General features: G+C 42.0%; 1 protein-coding gene across 1 annotated transcript in view; it reads left to right on the top strand.

Annotated features, from left to right (window-relative positions):
• The window catches only part of plcb4b (phospholipase C, beta 4b), a 127388-nt gene that overhangs the window by 40939 nt on the left and 68949 nt on the right, over positions 1-17500 (top strand). The window contains exons 6-12 of the mRNA XM_079888256.1: positions 262-321; positions 8528-8668; positions 9326-9405; positions 13909-13962; positions 14035-14116; positions 15810-15910; positions 16228-16285. Coding sequence (XP_079744382.1) covers positions 262-321; positions 8528-8668; positions 9326-9405; positions 13909-13962; positions 14035-14116; positions 15810-15910; positions 16228-16285 — 576 coding nt within the window. The remainder of the gene's footprint in view (positions 1-261; positions 322-8527; positions 8669-9325; positions 9406-13908; positions 13963-14034; positions 14117-15809; positions 15911-16227; positions 16286-17500) is intronic.

Here is a 17500-nt window from a genome sequence, read left to right as displayed (position 1 = left end):
TCCTCAGATCTCCATCGTTTCTGTTCAGACTTTGAGATCATGTGTTTTAAAATAAAATTGTAAGCTTATAAATTTATATGATTGACTTTGTCTTGACTTGATGCTTATATAGTCCGTCACTGACATTCAGTTTAAACTATTTCTGAAAGAAAATGGTCTGTCAGCAGAACTTTGCCTTGATGAAATGTGTATTATTATTAATCTGTGCCGATGAGCGCTGATGAACCGTAACCGCAGTGTGTGTGTGTGTGTGTGTCCTAGGAAGGGCAGCTGCTGGAATGTTCTCTGATCAACAGCATTCGTCCCGCAGTCGTGCCGAAGGTAAAGACGTCTGATTCTTGACTGATTGAAGTGAATCCTGCAAACAAACACTGAAACATTCAGATGAGTTGATCATGATTCGCTGCTGATTGGATAAAACTTGGATATAGTTACACTCTTGAAAGTGTCTGACATACTAAAGAATTTAGTTAAGTTAGTTAGTTAGTTTGTCTCCCGTAAACGTTAGTCAGAGTTAGAGTTATTGTGATGAAGAAGGGGCATTATGGGATTGACAGTACAGATGATGTTCAGATATTTTAGAGTTCTAAAATATCATTAAAATCCCTTATGTTCCAAGAATATTTTGCTTAAATTTCCATTAAGTGTTACGAACTTTATTTCTGAATGTTTTCTGAACAGTCAAAGTGGCCAGTTCCCTATCGATACTGTTTACTTGTATTGCGTTGTAAATTACGCTTTGGGAAAACTCCTTTTTCTCCGAAATGCTGTAGCCTGATTGAATCACGCATTGAAATCGAACTTGTGGTCTGAGGTGAGCACGGTGAATAATATGATGATTAATATAATGACAAGATGATAATGATTAATAGAATGACAAGAGGGCAAGGTGAATGTCTCAATGAGAGCAGAGCATATGGTGATCTGTCAAAACAAAACCATGTGCACCAAGACAACAAGGACACACAAACCTCAGACTGCTTGCTGGCGCCAGCGGAAGTCCTCCACCAACATCTGATCCAAGATGTCTAGAGCCGGAATCCAACTCCTCTCCTCCGGACCATAGCCCTCCCAGTCCACCAGATACTGGAAGCCCCAGCCCCGGCATCTGACCAAGACTATGAGGAAAAATGACCCTAATAACCACCGAACTCAGAACCTTGGTGATTCGGTATGGGCCATTGAACCTTGGAGCCAATTTACGAGAGGCTACTTTGAAAGGCAGGTTCTTGGTAGACAAACCACACACATAGAGAAGTGGGGAGATCCGATGTCGATTGGCTACTGCCTTGGTTCGTCTAGAAGTCCGGGCCAGGACCCCCCCAGCTCTCCTCCAGGGGACCGGAGCGTCGGGTTCCTGTGAAGGAAACGGGTTTAGACAGAGTTAGACACTTCCACCCCTCGACCGGCCTCCTCCTCACGCCTCTCGATGTCCCAGGAGAGGGACCCAACCACCACCCCCTTAGGAAGGATGGCTTCAACTAGCCTCCTCTTGCCTCTCAATGTCCCAGGAGAGGGACTCTACCACCACCCCCTTTGGAAGGATGGCTTCAACTAGCCTCCTCCTCTCGCCTCTCAATGTCCCAGGAAAGGGACTCTACCACCAACCCCTTAGGAAGGATGGCTTCAACTAGCCTCCTCTCGCCTCTCAATGTCCCAGGAGAGGGACCTTACCACCACCCCCTTAGGAAGGATGGCTTCAACTAGCCTCCTCTCGCCTCTCAATGTCCCAGGAGAGGGACTCTACCACCACCCCCTTAGGAAGGATGGCTTCAACTAGCCTCCTCTCGCCTCTCAATGTCCCAGGAAAGGGACTCTACCACCACCCCCTTATTAAGGATGGTTTCAACTAGCCTCCTCCTCTCGCCTCTCAATGTCCCAGGAAAGGGACTTTACCACCACCCCCTTAGGAAGGATGGCTTCAACTAGCCTCCTCTCGCCTCTGAATGTCCCAGGAGGGGGACTCTACCACCACCCCCTTAGGAAGATGGCTTCGACCGGCCTCCTCCGCTCACCTCTCAGTGTCCCAGGAGAGGGACTCTACCACCACCCCTTTAGGAAGGATGGCTTCGACTAGCCTCCGGTCACCTCTCAATGTCCCAGGAAAGGGACTCTACCACCACCCCCTTAGGAGGGATTGCTTCGACCGGCCTCCTCCTCTCGCCTCTCGATGTCCCAGGAAAGGGACTCTACCACCGTGGTAGAGTCCCTTTCCTGGGACATCGAGAGGCGAGAAGAGGAGGCCGGTCGAAGCAATCCCTCCTAAGGGGGTGATGGTAGAGTCCTTCTCCTACCACTACCCCCTTATTAAGGACTCTACCATCACCCCCTTATTAAGGATGGCTTCAACTAGCCTCCTCCTCTTGCCTCTTGATGTCCCAGGAAAGGGACTCTACCACCACCCCCTTAGGAAGGATGGCTTCAACTAGCCTCCTCCTCTCATCTCTCGATGTCCCAGGAGAGGTACCCTACCACCACTCCCTTAGGAAGGATGGCTTCGACAAGCCTCCTCTCGCCTTTCGATGTCCCAGGAGAGGGACCCTACCACCACCCCTTTAGGAAGGATGGCTTCGACTAGCCTCCGCTCACCTCTCAATGTCCCAGGAAAGGGACTCTTCTACCACCAACCCCTTAAGAAGGATGGCTTCGACTAGCCTCCTCCTCTCGCCTCTTTATGTCCCAGGAAAGGGACTCTACCACCACCCCCTTAGGAAGGTTGGCTTCGACTAGCCTCCTCCTCTCGCCTCTCAATGTCCCAGGAGAGGTACCCTACCACCACCCCTTTAGGAAGAATGGCTTCGACTAGCCTCCGCTCACCTCTCAATGTCCCAGGAAAGGGAATCTACCACCACCACCTTAGGAAGGATGCCTTCAACTAGCCTCCTCCTCTCGCCTCTCAATGTCCTAGGAAAGGGACTCTACCACCACCCCCTTAGGAAGGATGGCTTCGACTATCCGCCTCCTCTCGCCTCTTGATGTCCCAGGAAAGGGACTCTACCACCACCCCCTTAGGAAGGTTGGCTTCGACTAGCCTCCTCCTCTCGCCTCTCAATGTCCCAGGAGAGGGACCCTACCACCACCCCCTTAGGAAGAATGACTTCGACCGGCCTCCTCCACTCACCTCTCAATGTCCCACGAAAGGGAATCTACCACCACCCCCTTATTAAGGATGGTTTCAACTAGCCTCCTCCTCTCGCCTCTCAATGTCCCAGGAGAGGGACTCTACCATCACCTCCTTAGGAAGGATGGCTTCAACTAGTCTCCTCCTCTCACCTCTCAATGTCCCAGGAGAGGGACTCTACCATCACCCCCTTATTAAGGATGGCTTCAGCTAGCCTCCTCCTCTCACCTCTCGATGTCCCAGGAAAGGGACTCTACCACCACCCCCTTAGGAAGGTTGGCTTCAGCTAGTCTCCTCCTCTCGCCTCTCAATGTCCCAGGAAAGGGACTCTACCACCACCCCCTTAGGAAGGATGGCTTCAACTAGCCTCCTCCTCTCCCCTCTCAATGTCCCAGGAAAGGGACTCTACCACCACCCCCTTAGGAAGGATGGCTTCGACTAGCCTCCTCCTCTCGCCTCTCAATGTCCCAGGAGGGGGACCCTACCACCACCCCCTTAGGAAGGATGGCTTCGACTGGTCTACTCCGCTCACCTCTCAATGTCCCAGGAAAGGGACTCTGCCACCACCCTCCTTATTAAGGATGGTTTCAACTAGCCTCCTCCTCTCGCCTCTTGATGTCCCAGGAGAGGGACTCTACCATCACCCCCTTAGGAAGGATAGCTTCGCCTCCTCACCGGGAGCCTCGAACAGACCAGAGAGGGCATTCGGCTTAACATTCTTGGACCCCGGACAAGTCCGAAAGAGTGAAGTTAAACTGGCCAAAGCCTGCCCATCTAGCCTGGCGTGAGCTCAACCTCCTGGCTGAACGGACATACTTGAGGTTCTTATGATCCGTCCAGACCAAGAAGGGCTGCGCTTCCTCTCCAGCCAACTCACCCAAGGCCATCCTGACTGCCAACTGCTTGAGCCTGGAAACAGGACACAAACATGATTAAACTTGACAAGACTAGCGTAACAAGTATAAGTGTACATGCATAACAATCTGGCACAAGACAGCGAACACACAAGGAATAAATAGTGGAGATAATGAGAAAGGCTAACCGATGACAGGTGAGCACGGTGAATGATAATGATTAATAAAATGACAAGAGGGCGAGGTGAATGCTACAATGACAGCGGAGCACATGGCGATCTGTCCAAACAAAACCAACAAGACACACAAACCACAAACACAAGAGACAACAAAAACTGGGCTGATCAGGCCATAGACCTGTTTGCTGGGTTGGCTTGTGACAGGGAGAAATGACTAAGACTCGACTGCCGTCATTCGTGTGAAACTGTAACACAGTGGATTATCTGCATGAGGTGCGTTTCTGTCGATCAGACGCGTCACATCATGTGACGTGTGAAGATCACGTGACGTGTGACAGAAACGCACCTCATGCAGATCATCTACTGCGTCACAGGGATCATTCTATGAGCTTTAGCTAACTTTCTGGCAAGGTTATGAACAAACGTTCTTCCAGTAACGTTAATAGAACATTCATTCAAAGTTATCTGGTCTTTAATAATGTTCTCAAAACATCAGCACAAAACATTATCTCATTCATAGAGCGTTTTTTTTCGGAAACATTCAATTGGGTGTTCATCTAAAGTTTTCTAAATGTTACTAGTTTCAGAGAACATTCAAAAGTAACATTCACATAATGTTTCTTTTCTTTTCTACTCTATCTATTTATTAAAAAAATGTATTCCATTTACTGTGTTAGGCTGAACTGGGAAAGGTCACAGCACTTGCATACTGTTGTCCTATTGTTAGTTTAACAGCTTCTATTGCTCTCCTCATTTGTAAGTCGCTTTGGATAAAAGCGTCTGCTAAATGATTAAATGTAGATGTAATGTTTGAAGAATGATAAAATGGAATGTTCACTTAATGTTCTTGAATTTTTTTTAAAATCATTTAATAGACTGAATGTTTTGAATGTTCAGAGATAATTCAGAATGAATTTTATTGAGAACATTAGCTTATTTCAATAACTTATTGCTCTTAGATTATAATATGTGTGTGCTGTATCAGCTGATGTTCACGTTGTTCCGGAGAAACAGTGAGACTCTGTTACTGTGTTTGCTTTACATCTGCACTCAAGTGTTATTGACAGTTAGAGATTATATTTCATATTCTCTGTGTGTGTCAAATATTGACTGGTGTGTGTCGCTTCGCAGCCGCGCCTGTGTGTAGTGTGTCTGGAGCAGTTACAGCAGGAACTGACTTTACGCACCGTTTACCTGTGTGTGTGTGTGTGTGTGTGTGTGTGTGTGTGTGAGAGAGAGAGAGAGAGAGAGAGAGAGAGAGTGAGTGTGAGTGTGTGCATGTGAGAGAGAGAGTGTGTGTGTGTGTGTGTGTGTGTGTGTGTGTGGGGAGCAGTTACAGCAGGAACTGACTTTACGCACCATTTACCTGTGTGTTTGTGGGTGTGTGTGTGTGTGTGAGAGAGAGAGAGAGATAGAGAGAGTGTGTGAGTGAGTGCGTGTACATGTGAGAGAGAGAGAGAGAGAGAGAGAGAGAGTGTGTGTGTGTGTGTGTGTGTGTGTGTGAGGCCAGTGGGCGGCGCATGTTTACAGGACCTGATTGTAACCTGCTTTAGCTGCTGTTTGTTAAGCAGGAGGAGATGTTTGTCCACGTTAATACACACGTTTACTGTGTTCAGTTTCATATGGGACTCGATCCATGAGTGTGATGTTGCTGCCGCAAACACACACCTCTGACCACTGCTGTGTGTGTGTATGTGTTTGAGTGTGAGAGTGTGTCCTCTGACCACTGTTGTGTGTTCATCTGTAACATCATTTGTCACATCAGTTGTTTGTCTGTAGCATCAGTTTGTGGAGCTTAATCTCTTTATTGAAATTAATCACTCGTTCTGATCAGTGTTGGGGAGTAACGGAATACATTTACCAGCGTTACATATTCAGAATACAAATTATGAGTAACTGTATTCCGTTACAGTTACAATTTAAATAGTTGGTATTTAGAATACAGTTACATTATTGAAATCAATGGATTACATGACGATACTTCTCTGTTTCACAAGTTTATTCACTCTCTAAATAAATTAAGGCAACTCCATGCATTTCCCAGAAGCCCCAATATGAAAACGAAAAAATGTGCGGTTTGCGTGATAGTCACAATGGAGTCGGAAGAGGAGCAGCGGGAGCTAGAGGTAGAGATGGAGCCGGAACAATAGAGCAGGGCAAGAATGGGTATCTTGGAAATTCAAACAGCATTTCACATTAAAGAAAGAGAAGGGAGAACAAAATATAACTGTGCAGTGCAGCCTCCAACCAACCTCCTTTCAGCATCCAAGACTCCACCTCCAATCTGAAGAAGCATCTTAAAGTAGCCTAAGTTTTTTTTTTTAATTAGCCAGGTTTAGTCGTCTGCTGTAGTTTTACTGGTCACCTTGCTATTTTGTAGTTGTATCAGGTAGCTACCAGGGCTGTAACGATATGCGATATGAAATCGAAATCCTTCCCGTCCAGATCCAATGCTACCACATTTTTAAATTACTATAAGTATTATTTTAAGTTAACATTATAAAATACATAGACCTACACAACAAAATAAATACTTTAAAATTGGGCAATTCCAGCGTTATGGATGTGACATTTGCAGTCAAAACTTGAAATAGAAATTCTCAGAAAATACCAATATATTGATATAGAATTAATACCAATATATTGAAACGTCTGTTTATATCCATACTCCCTTAATCAGAAATTTCTTAATTAGAAAAATATCTGCCTACACATGCGTTTTCTATTAAATATGAGGAAAATAAACATGCCACAAAAAATCTTTAACTTAGGTGGCAAAATATTTTTTAGTACTTCTGTGAATTACACTGCACAAACCAAAAGTAATACTACCCACCGGATGACGAAGGGTTGGTTCTCCACAGAACACAAAATATTCTTTATTTTTTATTTTTCGTGTTCGCATTTATGAGGAAAAAATGTTACGGACATGAGCGCTCTGAAAGCGGCACTACAAGACTGCTTTAAAACTTTCACAGAGACCTCAAACAGAAAACACAAAGCCTTTCTTTCTTTAAAGTGAATTTCGTTTTGTATTAATTGTATCTTAATTTTAGCAAATGTTTCATCAACCAATTGCCTGGATTTAAACAGAAGTAAATATAGCAGACAATATAATCACGACACGGAGGCGCCGGCGCGTGAACTGGAGCTCGTCTCATAAATGAACCGAAACTTATAAGGTTATACTTGCCTCACAGACATGTCTACTTTTAAACAGAACAATTCAAAATGAGAGAAAACTGACTTTTCTCTGCCTATGTAATGCGTATGAAATGTGCATTTCTCTCTGGCGCGTTCACTACTGCGAAGATCGCGAGTCAGCATCGTCAACTTCATCTTTGCATCTTTGTTTGAATATATGTGCGCAGGTTTGGAATTCCCTACAAACCAAGCCTAAACAAAGTACTGGCGTTTCCTTATAATTTTTGATACAGAATTTTATTTTATTTGATCAATTCCTCATGTTGTGTGTGTGTGTGTGTGTGTGTGTGTGTGTGTGTGTGTGTGTTCCTCATGTTGTGTGTGTGTGTTCCTCATGTTGTGTGTGTGTGTTCCTCATGTTGTGTGTGTGTGTGTGTTCCTCATGTGTGTGTGTGTGTGTGTGTGTGTTCCTCATGTTGTGTGTGTGTGTGTGTGTGTGTGTGTGTGTGTGTGTGTGTTCCTCATGTTGTGTGTGTGTGTGTTGTGTGTGTGTGTGTGTTCCTCATGTTGTGTGTGTGTGTTCCTCATGTTGTGTGTGTGTTCCTCATGTTGTGTGTGTGTGTGTGTGTGTGTGTGTGTGTGTGTGTGTTCCTCGTGTGTGTGTGTGTGTGTGTGTGTGTGTGTGTGTGTGTGTTCCTCATGTTGTGTGTGTGTGTGTGTGTGTGTGTGTGTTCCTCATGTTGTGTGTGTGTGTGTGTGTGTGTGTGTGTGTGTGTTCCTCATGTTGTGTGTGTTCCTCATGTTGTGTGTGTGTGTGTGTGTGTGTGTGTGTGTGTGTGTGTTCCTCGTGTGTGTGTGTGTGTGTGTGTGTGTGTGTGTGTGTTCCTCGTGTGTGTGTGTGTGTGTGTGTGTGTTCCTCATGTTGTGTGTGTGTGTTCCTCATGTGTGTGTGTGTGTGTGTGTTCCTCGTGTGTGTGTGTGTGTGTGTGTGTGTGTGTGTGTGTGTGTGTGTGTTCCTCATGTTGTGTGTGTGTGTTCCTCGTGTGTGTGTGTGTGTGTGTGTGTTCCTCATGTTGTGTGTGTGTGTTCCTCGTGTGTGTGTGTGTGTGTGTGTGTTCCTCATGTTGTGTGTGTGTGTGTTCCTCATGTTGTGTGTGTGTGTGTTCCTCGTGTGTGTGTGTGTGTGTGTGTGTGTGTTCCTCATGTTGTGTGTGTGTGTGTCTCCTCAGGACTCTAAGATGCTGGCGTCTCTGGAAGCCTCTGGGAAGAGTGAGGTGGATCTGGACCGGATCATCTGTGTGTGTAGCGGACAGGACCTGGTCAACCTCAGCTTCATGTACATGGTGACCGACAACACCGACACCGCCAAGGTAACGGTTGCCACGGGAACACACGCGTGACCCGGTCAGAGCAACACGCGTGTGTGACGGATGAATCATATTCATATTCAGTGGTAACACTTTACTGTAAGGTTCATAAGGTAACATTAGTTAATGTATCTACTAACATGAACTAACAATGAGCAATACATTTATTACAGTATTTATTCATATTTGTTAATGTTAGTTAATAAAAATCTAGCTGTCAATTGATTGTTCATGTTAGTTCACAGTGCATTAACTAATGTTAACTAATACAACCTTTGATTTTAGTAATGTATTAGTAAATGTTGAAATTAATATTACCTAAGATTAATAAGTGTTGAAGTATTGTTCATTCTTAGTTCATGTTAACTAAGGTAGTTAATTATTGTAAACTAATGAACCTTCTTGTAAAGTGTTATCTACTCAGTAATATGGTAATATTGTGATTCGTGAATCAAAGTGAGTCGGTGAAACGAGTCATTTGTTGTTCATCCACTCTTATTCCAACTTAATATTGATGTCCTTTATTAATGTTATTAATATTATGGTTAATGTTTCATGTCACAGATCTGATAGTGATATAATGGTTTGATGAATAGACATGAATCATTCAGAGTGACTCCTGATTCATCGTCTTTAACTTCTCCTTGTTTATGATTGCAGAAGTGGATGGAAGGCCTGAAATCCGTAATTCACAACTTCAAGGCCAATAACGTGTGTCCGATGACGTGCCTGAAGAAACAGTGAGTAGATCCACGAGAGACTCGAACCACACAGATATATGAGCTTGTTTGATCTGATCTAAAGTGCAAACAATGATGATCTTTCTCACTGCCTACGTTTACATGCAACCTAAAAATCCGTTAGTAATGGGACTGACGGCTCAATCGCACTGAAAAGCCTTCATGTAAACGCCCTAAACGATCCGATTGAAGTTTGATCCCAATGAGATTTCATTCGGATTGAAAGGGGATTATTCCTTTTCTAATCCGATCGAGAGAACACGTAAACACTTGATCGGATTGAAAACCGAAACTGTAGAAGTAATGACTAGAAATAGCGTAATGACGTAGAAATAGCGTAATGACATAGAAATAGCGTAATGACATAGAAATAGCGTAATGACGTAGAAATAGCGTAATGACGTAGAAATAGCGTAATGACGTAGAAATAGCGTAATGACATAGAAATAGCGTAATGACATAGAAATAGCGTAATGACATAGAAATAGCGTAATGACGTAGAAATAGAGTAATGACGTAGAAATAGAGTAATGACATAGAAATAGCGTAATGACGTAGAAATAGAGTAATGACGTAGAAATAGCGTAATGACGTAGAAATAGCGTAATGACGTAGAAATAGCGTAATGGTGTAGAAATAGCGAAATAGCGTAATGACGTAGAAATAGCGTAATGACGTAGAAATAGCGTAATGACGTTGAAATAGCGTAATGGCGTAGAAATAGCGCAATGACGTAGAAATAGCGCAATGACGTAGAAATAGCGTAATGACGTAGAAATAGCGTAATGACGTAGAAATAGCGTAATGACATAGAAATAGCGTAATGACGTAGAAATAGAGTAATGACGTAGAAATAGCGTAATGACGTAGAAATAGCGTAATGACGTAGAAATAGCGTAATGACGTAGAAATAGCGTAATGACATAGAAATAGCGTAATGACATAGAAATAGCGTAATGACGTAGAAATAGCGTAATGACGTAGAAATAGCGTAATGACAGAAATAGCGTAATGACGTAGAAATAGAGTAATGACGTAGAAATAGCGTAATGACGTAGAAATAGCGTAATGACGTAGAAATAGCGTAATGATGTAGAAATAGCGAAATAGCGTAATGACGTAGAAATAGCGTAATGACGTAGAAATAGCGTAATGACGTTGAAATAGCGTAATGACGTAGAAATAGCATAATGACGTAGAAATAGCGCAATGACGTAGAAATACCATAATGGCGTAGAAATAGCATAATGATGTAGAAATAGCGTAATGACGTAGAAATAGCGTAATGACGTAGAAATGACGTAGAAATACCGTAATGACGTAGAAATAGCGAAATAGCGTAATGACGTTGAAATAGCGTAATGACGTAGAAATAGCGTAATGACGTAGAAGTAGAGTAATGACGTAGAAATAGCGTAATGATGTAGAAATAACGTAATGACGTAGAAATAGCGTAATGACGTAGAAATAGCGTAATGACGTAGAAATACCATAATGACGTAGAAATAGCATAATGACGTAGAAATAGCGCAATGACGTAGAAATACCATAATGGCGTAGAAATAGCATAATGATGTAGAAATAGCGTAATGACGTAGAAATAGCGTAATGACGTAGAAATGACGTAGAAATACCGTAATGACGTAGAAATAGCGAAATAGCGTAATGACGTTGAAATAGCGTAATGACGTAGAAATAGCGTAATGACGTAGAAGTAGAGTAATGACGTAGAAATAGCGTAATGATGTAGAAATAACGTAATGACGTAGAAATAGCGTAATGACGTAGAAATAGTGTAATGACGTTGGAATAGCGTAATGACGTAGAAATAGCGTAATGACGTAGAAATAGTGTAATGACGTAGAAATACCGTAATGACGTAGAAATACCGTAATGACGTAGAAATAGCGTAATGACGTTGAAATAGCGTAGTGACGTAGAAATAGCGTAATGACGTAGAAATAGCGTAATGACGTAGAAATAGCGTAATGACGTTGGAATAGCGTAATGATGTAGAAATAGCGTAATGACGTAGAAATAGCGTAATGACGTAGAAATAGCGTAATGACGTAGAAATAGTGTAATGACGTTGAAATAGCATAATGACGTAGAAATAGCGTAATGACGTAGAAATAGCGTAGTGACGTAGAAATAGCGTAATGACGTAGAAATAGCGTAATGACGTAGAAATAGCATAAGCCCCTTTCACACAGCGCATTGAACCCGGGAAATTGCCGGCAAATTGCCGGAACGCTTTCTGTGTGAACGCAAACACGACCCGGGATTGATGCCGGCATCGATGCCGGGTTGGGGACCTAGTAACATTGCCGTGTTCAGTCCCGGAACGCGCGCTGTGTGAACAAAAGCCGCAATAATGCCGTGTCGCAGTGATGACACTGAAGCGCGGGATCGTTCGCCAGCTGTGAAGCGGTACGTAATGCGCAAGTTTATGATCGAATCAGAGAAATAAATGCACAAGCGTGGTTTCTCGAGAGAGAAATCGCAGCTCATAAGCAAACTGAAGACGCTGCTGAGACATTACAAGTCACATCGATGTCACGTGTCTTTCCGGGACATACACGGGTTGTGTGTGAACGCGCTCTCTGATTCCGGAAAATCACTGGCAGTGTGAATGAACCAAAATCAAACGAACCCGGGTCAAATCCCGGGTCACTTTATCCGTGTATTTTCCGGAATCTCTGTGTGAAAGGGGCTATAATGATGTAGAAATAGTGTAGTGACGTAGAAATAGCGTAATGATGTAGAAATAGTGTAGTGACGTAGAAATAGCGTAATGACGTAGAAATAGCATAATGATGTAGAAATAGTGTAATGACGTTGGAATAGTGTAATGACGTAGAAATAGCGTAATGACGTAGAAATAGTGTAATGACGTAGAAATAGCGTAGTGACGTAGAAATAGCGTAATGACGTAGAAATAGCATAATGATGTAGAAATAGTGTAATGACATTGGAATAGCGTAATGACGTAGAAATAGTGTAATGACGTAGAAATAGCGTAATGACGTAGAAATAGTGTAATGACGTAGAAATAGCGTAATGACGTAGAAATAGCGTAGTGACGTAGAAATAGCGTAATGACGTAGAAATAGTGTAATGACGCTGGAATAGCGTAATGATGTAGAAATAGCGTAATGACGTAGAAATAGCGTAATGACGTAGAAATAGTGTAATGACGTTGGAATAGTGTAATGACGTAGAAATAGCGTAATGACGTAGAAATAGTGTAATGACGTAGAAATAGCGTAATGACGTAGAAATAGCGTAGTGACGTAGAAATAGCGTAATGATGTAGAAATAGCGTAATGATGTAGAAATAGTGTAGTGACGTAGAAATAGCGTAATGATGTAGAAATAGTGTAGTGACGTAGAAATAGCGTAATGACGTAGAAATAGCATAATGATGTAGAAATAGTGTAATGACGTTGGAATAGTGTAATGACGTAGAAATAGCGTAATGACGTAGAAATAGTGTAATGACGTAGAAATAGCGTAGTGACGTAGAAATAGCGTAATGACGTAGAAATAGCATAATGATGTAGAAATAGTGTAATGACATTGGAATAGCGTAATGACGTAGAAATAGTGTAATGACGTAGAAATAGCGTAATGACGTAGAAATAGTGTAATGACGTAGAAATAGCGTAATGACGTAGAAATAGCGTAGTGACGTAGAAATAGCGTAATGACGTAGAAATAGTGTAATGACGCTGGAATAGCGTAATGATGTAGAAATAGCGTAATGACGTAGAAATAGCGTAATGACGTAGAAATAGTGTAATGACGTTGGAATAGTGTAATGACGTAGAAATAGCGTAATGACGTAGAAATAGTGTAATGACGTAGAAATAGCGTAATGACGTAGAAATAGCGTAGTGACGTAGAAATAGCGTAATGATGTAGAAATAGCGTAATGACGTAGAAATAGCGTAATGATGTAGAAATAGCGTAATGACGTAGAAATAGTGTAATGACGTAGAAATAGTGTAATGACGTTGGAATAGTGTAATGACGTAGAAATAGCGTAATGATGTAGAAATAGCGTAATGACGTAGAAATAGTGTAATGACGTAGAAATAGCGTAATGACGTAGAAATAGCGTAATGATGTAGAAATAGCGTAATGACGTAGAAATAGTGTAATGACGTAGAAATAGCGTAATGACGTAGAAATAGTGTAATGACGTAGAAATAGCGTAATGACGTAGAAATAGCGTAGTGACGTAGAAATAGCGTAATGATGTAGAAATAGCGTAATGACGTAGAAATAGCGTAATGATGTAGAAATAGCGTAATGACGTAGAAATAGTGTAATGACGTTGGAATAGTGTAATGACGTAGAAATAGCGTAATGACGTAATGATGATTGTTTCTCTACCATTACAAAATGGTCAACTTCAGAATTCAAAATGGACACCAAATACCTTGCAATATTCTCCATTGAGTATAAAAAAAATGTCTCTCTCTCTCTCTCTCTGTCTAGTTGGATGAGACTCTCCTTCGTGACGAACGTCAGTGGGAAGATCCCGGTTCGAGGGTGAGTGTGTGATTTGTCCCCGTCGTCTCTGTGTTCTGGAGTGTTTTATCTGACAGGTCTTGTCTATCGCAGCATCACTCGGACCTTCGGCTCGGGGAAAACGGAGAAGGGAATCTTCCAGGCGCTGAAGGAACTCGGTCTGCCCAGCGGGAAGGTCAGAGGTCATCCTATCAGATCTCTCGCTTGGTGATTTAATCTGATCAGGGTGTTTCTGTTCCTGCTCTTATTGTGAAGAAGAACACGTACAGACCAGGCAGAAAACTGCGAGAAATAGATAAATCAGACGATTACAGTAAATAAATAAATAAAATAAATAATAAAAGGAAAATTATAATAAATAAAAAGGATTAAAAGACAAATTTGTAAATAAGGGAATTAAATAAATAAATAATATTAGATTAAAATACGTTTTTAATTAATAAATGAATAAAATAAAAGTTAAAGTTAAAAATGTATTATTTAATAAATAATATTAAAGTTAAATTAAAAATGAATGAATAAATATATTAAAATAAATAAATTGATAGAAAAAATAGATTAAAATACAAATTTGTAAATAAATTAGTTAAATAAATAATAAATATTTCAATAAAATAAATATTTTAATAAATTAATAAAATAAATAATAAAAATAGATTAAAATGAATGATAAAAGTTCAATTAAAAATAAACTAATAAATAGATTTAGATTAGATAACTAATTTATAACTTATTTAATAATTAAAATAAATGAATAGAAAAGATAATATTTTTTATTTATTTTAACATTTTTAATACAAATTTTTAAATAAATGAGAAATACATTTCAATAAAATAAAATGGTCTAATAAATGAATTTAATAAATAATAAAACTAGATTAAAATTAATTATAAAAATTAAATAAAAAATAAATAGATTTCAAATAAACAAATAAATAAAAGACAGTACAATAGAATGAGTAGATAAAAAAAAAAGCTACATATTTTCCAAATAATATTGTACACACATTTATAATATTTATTTTTCACTGTATAGATTTGGTCTTTAAGCCTGGAACACACCAAGCCGACGTTTCCGTGCGTCGGCCGACTAAATCTTCTCAGTGTGTTCCGCACCGTCGGCTGAAATTGGTCCTCGTCGGCTTTGTAACGGCCGATTCGACATGTCGTTGGCGAAAGAGGGAACTCTGATTGGCTGTTCAGCTTAGTGAACGAGAATAATAGCAAAACAGCGAGCAAAGAAGTCAAAACGGTCCAGATAGACGCTGTTCTAATGTTACGTCATCTTACCTGAGTGTTCCTTGGCGAATATTTCAATATTAACACGAGAGGAGTGGAATAAAGAAAGTGTTTACAGGATTCATATTCAAAACGGTAAGCACGCACTGCTTTGTTTACGGTGTGTGTATCTGCAGCCGGCAGCGTCGGTTTCCCTTTTTGAATGACGAATATAGACGAATATATCTGCAGAAATAGACAGTTGTCTCATTTACACGCAGGCACAGAGCGCGCATTCTAGCTGACCGTCGGCTGTAGTTCTCTCGGTGTGTTCAGGTGCCGCTTTAACCCCGACGTGAGGCGACAACACTAGTTCACGCTAGTTCGTCGGCGTCGGCTTGGTGTGTTCCAGGCTTTAGACTTCAAAATGAATCGTTGCCTTTTATATGATCATATATTAGGGTCCGTGGATCTAAAAGACATCTAAAAACTCTTGAAAAACTAGTTTAATCTGAATACTATTGAAAGAACCTGCCAGTTCAATAAAACAAAACCGATATAATCACAAAAAGTCACATTGATCTGGTTTCCAGGGGTTTTAGATGATTTCCCGCTGCCGTTTAACCTGCTGATTGTCTTGTGTCCTCCAGAACGATGAGATCGAGCACTCGGCCTTCACCTTCGACATCTTCTACGCCCTCACACAGAAGATCTGCCCTCGCACAGACATCGAGGAGCTCTTCAAGAAGATGTAGGTCCCCAGCGCTAACACCCGTGCGGTTAACTAGCGGTTAACTAGCATACAGAGTTATGATGGACAGCAGCACTAACTACAGGAGAGCGACTCTAACGCTTCAGCAGTTCAACATTAACCTGTGTTTCACTAACTGAGTGTCTGTGGAGCATTAGACAGGAGTCGTACTGATGCTTGACATGTCTAACTCTCTCTCTCTCTCTTTCTCCCTCTCTCTCTCTTTCTCCCTCTCTCTCTCTCTCTCTCTCTCTCTCTCTAATGGTTTTGTTTGTGTTGTAACCAAACCAAATCTCTTCTGCTCAATTTCTTTGCAGCAACGGAGACAAAAGTGATTATTTAACCGTAGAGCAGTTAGTCAGCTTTCTGAATGAAGTAAGCTCTTTATTATTTATTAACTCTGTGTGTGTGTGTGTGTGTGTGAGAGTGAGTGAGTGAGAGGGAGTGTGAGTGAGTGAGAGTGAGTGAGTGAAAGTGTGAGAGAGAGTGAGTGAGTGAGTGAGTGAGTGAGTGAGTGAGTGAGTGAGTGAGTGAGTGAGTGAGTGAGTGAGTGAGTGAGTGAGTGAGAGTGAGTGAGTGAATATGTGAGAGTGAGAGTGAGTGAACATGTGAGAGTGAGTGAGTGAGAGGGAGTGTGAGTGAGTGAGAGTGAGTGAGTGAAAGTGTGAGAGAGAGTGAGAGAGTGAGTGAGTGAATATGTGAGTGAGTGAGTGAGTGAGTGAGTGAGTGAGTGAGTGAATATGTGAGAGTGAGTGTGAGTGAGTGAGTGAACATGTGAGAGTGAGAGTGAGTGAGAGTGAGTGAGTGAATATGTGAGAGTGAGAGTGAGTGAGAGTGAGTGAGTGAATATGTGAGAGTGAGAGTGAGTGAACATGTGAGAGTGAGTGAGTGAGTGAGTGAGTGAGTGAATATGTGAGAGTGAGTGTGAGTAAGTGAGTGAAAGTGTGAGAGTGAGTGAGTGAGTGAGTGAGTGAGTGAGTGAGTGAGTGAGTGAAAGTGTGAGTGAAAGTGTGAGTGAGTGAGTGAGAGTGAGTGAGTGAAAGTGTGAGTGAGTGAGAGTGAGTGAAAGTGTGAGTGAGTGTGAGAGAGAGTGAGTGAGTGAGTGAGTGAGTGAGTGAGTGTGTGAGTGAGTGAGTGAGTGAAAGTGTGAGTGAGTGTGAGAGAGAGTGAGTGAGTGAGTGAGTGAGTGAGTGAGTGAGTGAGTGAGTGAATATGTGAGAGTGAGAGTGAGTGAATATGTGAGTGAGTGAGTGAGTGAGTGAGTGAGTGAGTGAGTGAGTGAATATGTGAGAGTGAGTGAGTGAGAGTGAATATGTGAGAGTGAGAGTGAGTGAATATGTGAGTGAGTGAGTGAAAGTGTGAGACTGTGTGAGTGAAAGTGTGAGTGAATATGTGAGAGTGAGTGAGTGTGAGTGTGCGTGTGTGTGCGCGTGTACGTGTGTGTGCGCGTGTGCGTGTGTGTGCGTGCGTGTGTGTGTGTGCGTGTGTGTGTGCGTGTGTGTGCGTGTGTGTGTCTGCGTGTGTGTGCGCGTGTACGTGTGCGTGTGTGTGCGTGCGTGTGTGTGTGTGTGCGTGTGTACGTGCGTGTGT

The sequence above is a fragment of the Squalius cephalus genome (genome assembly GCF_949319135.1).
Source record: "Squalius cephalus genome assembly, chromosome: 12".
Taxonomy (NCBI): domain Eukaryota; kingdom Metazoa; phylum Chordata; class Actinopteri; order Cypriniformes; family Leuciscidae; genus Squalius; species Squalius cephalus.
This window is presented reverse-complemented; position numbering and strand designations above follow the sequence as displayed.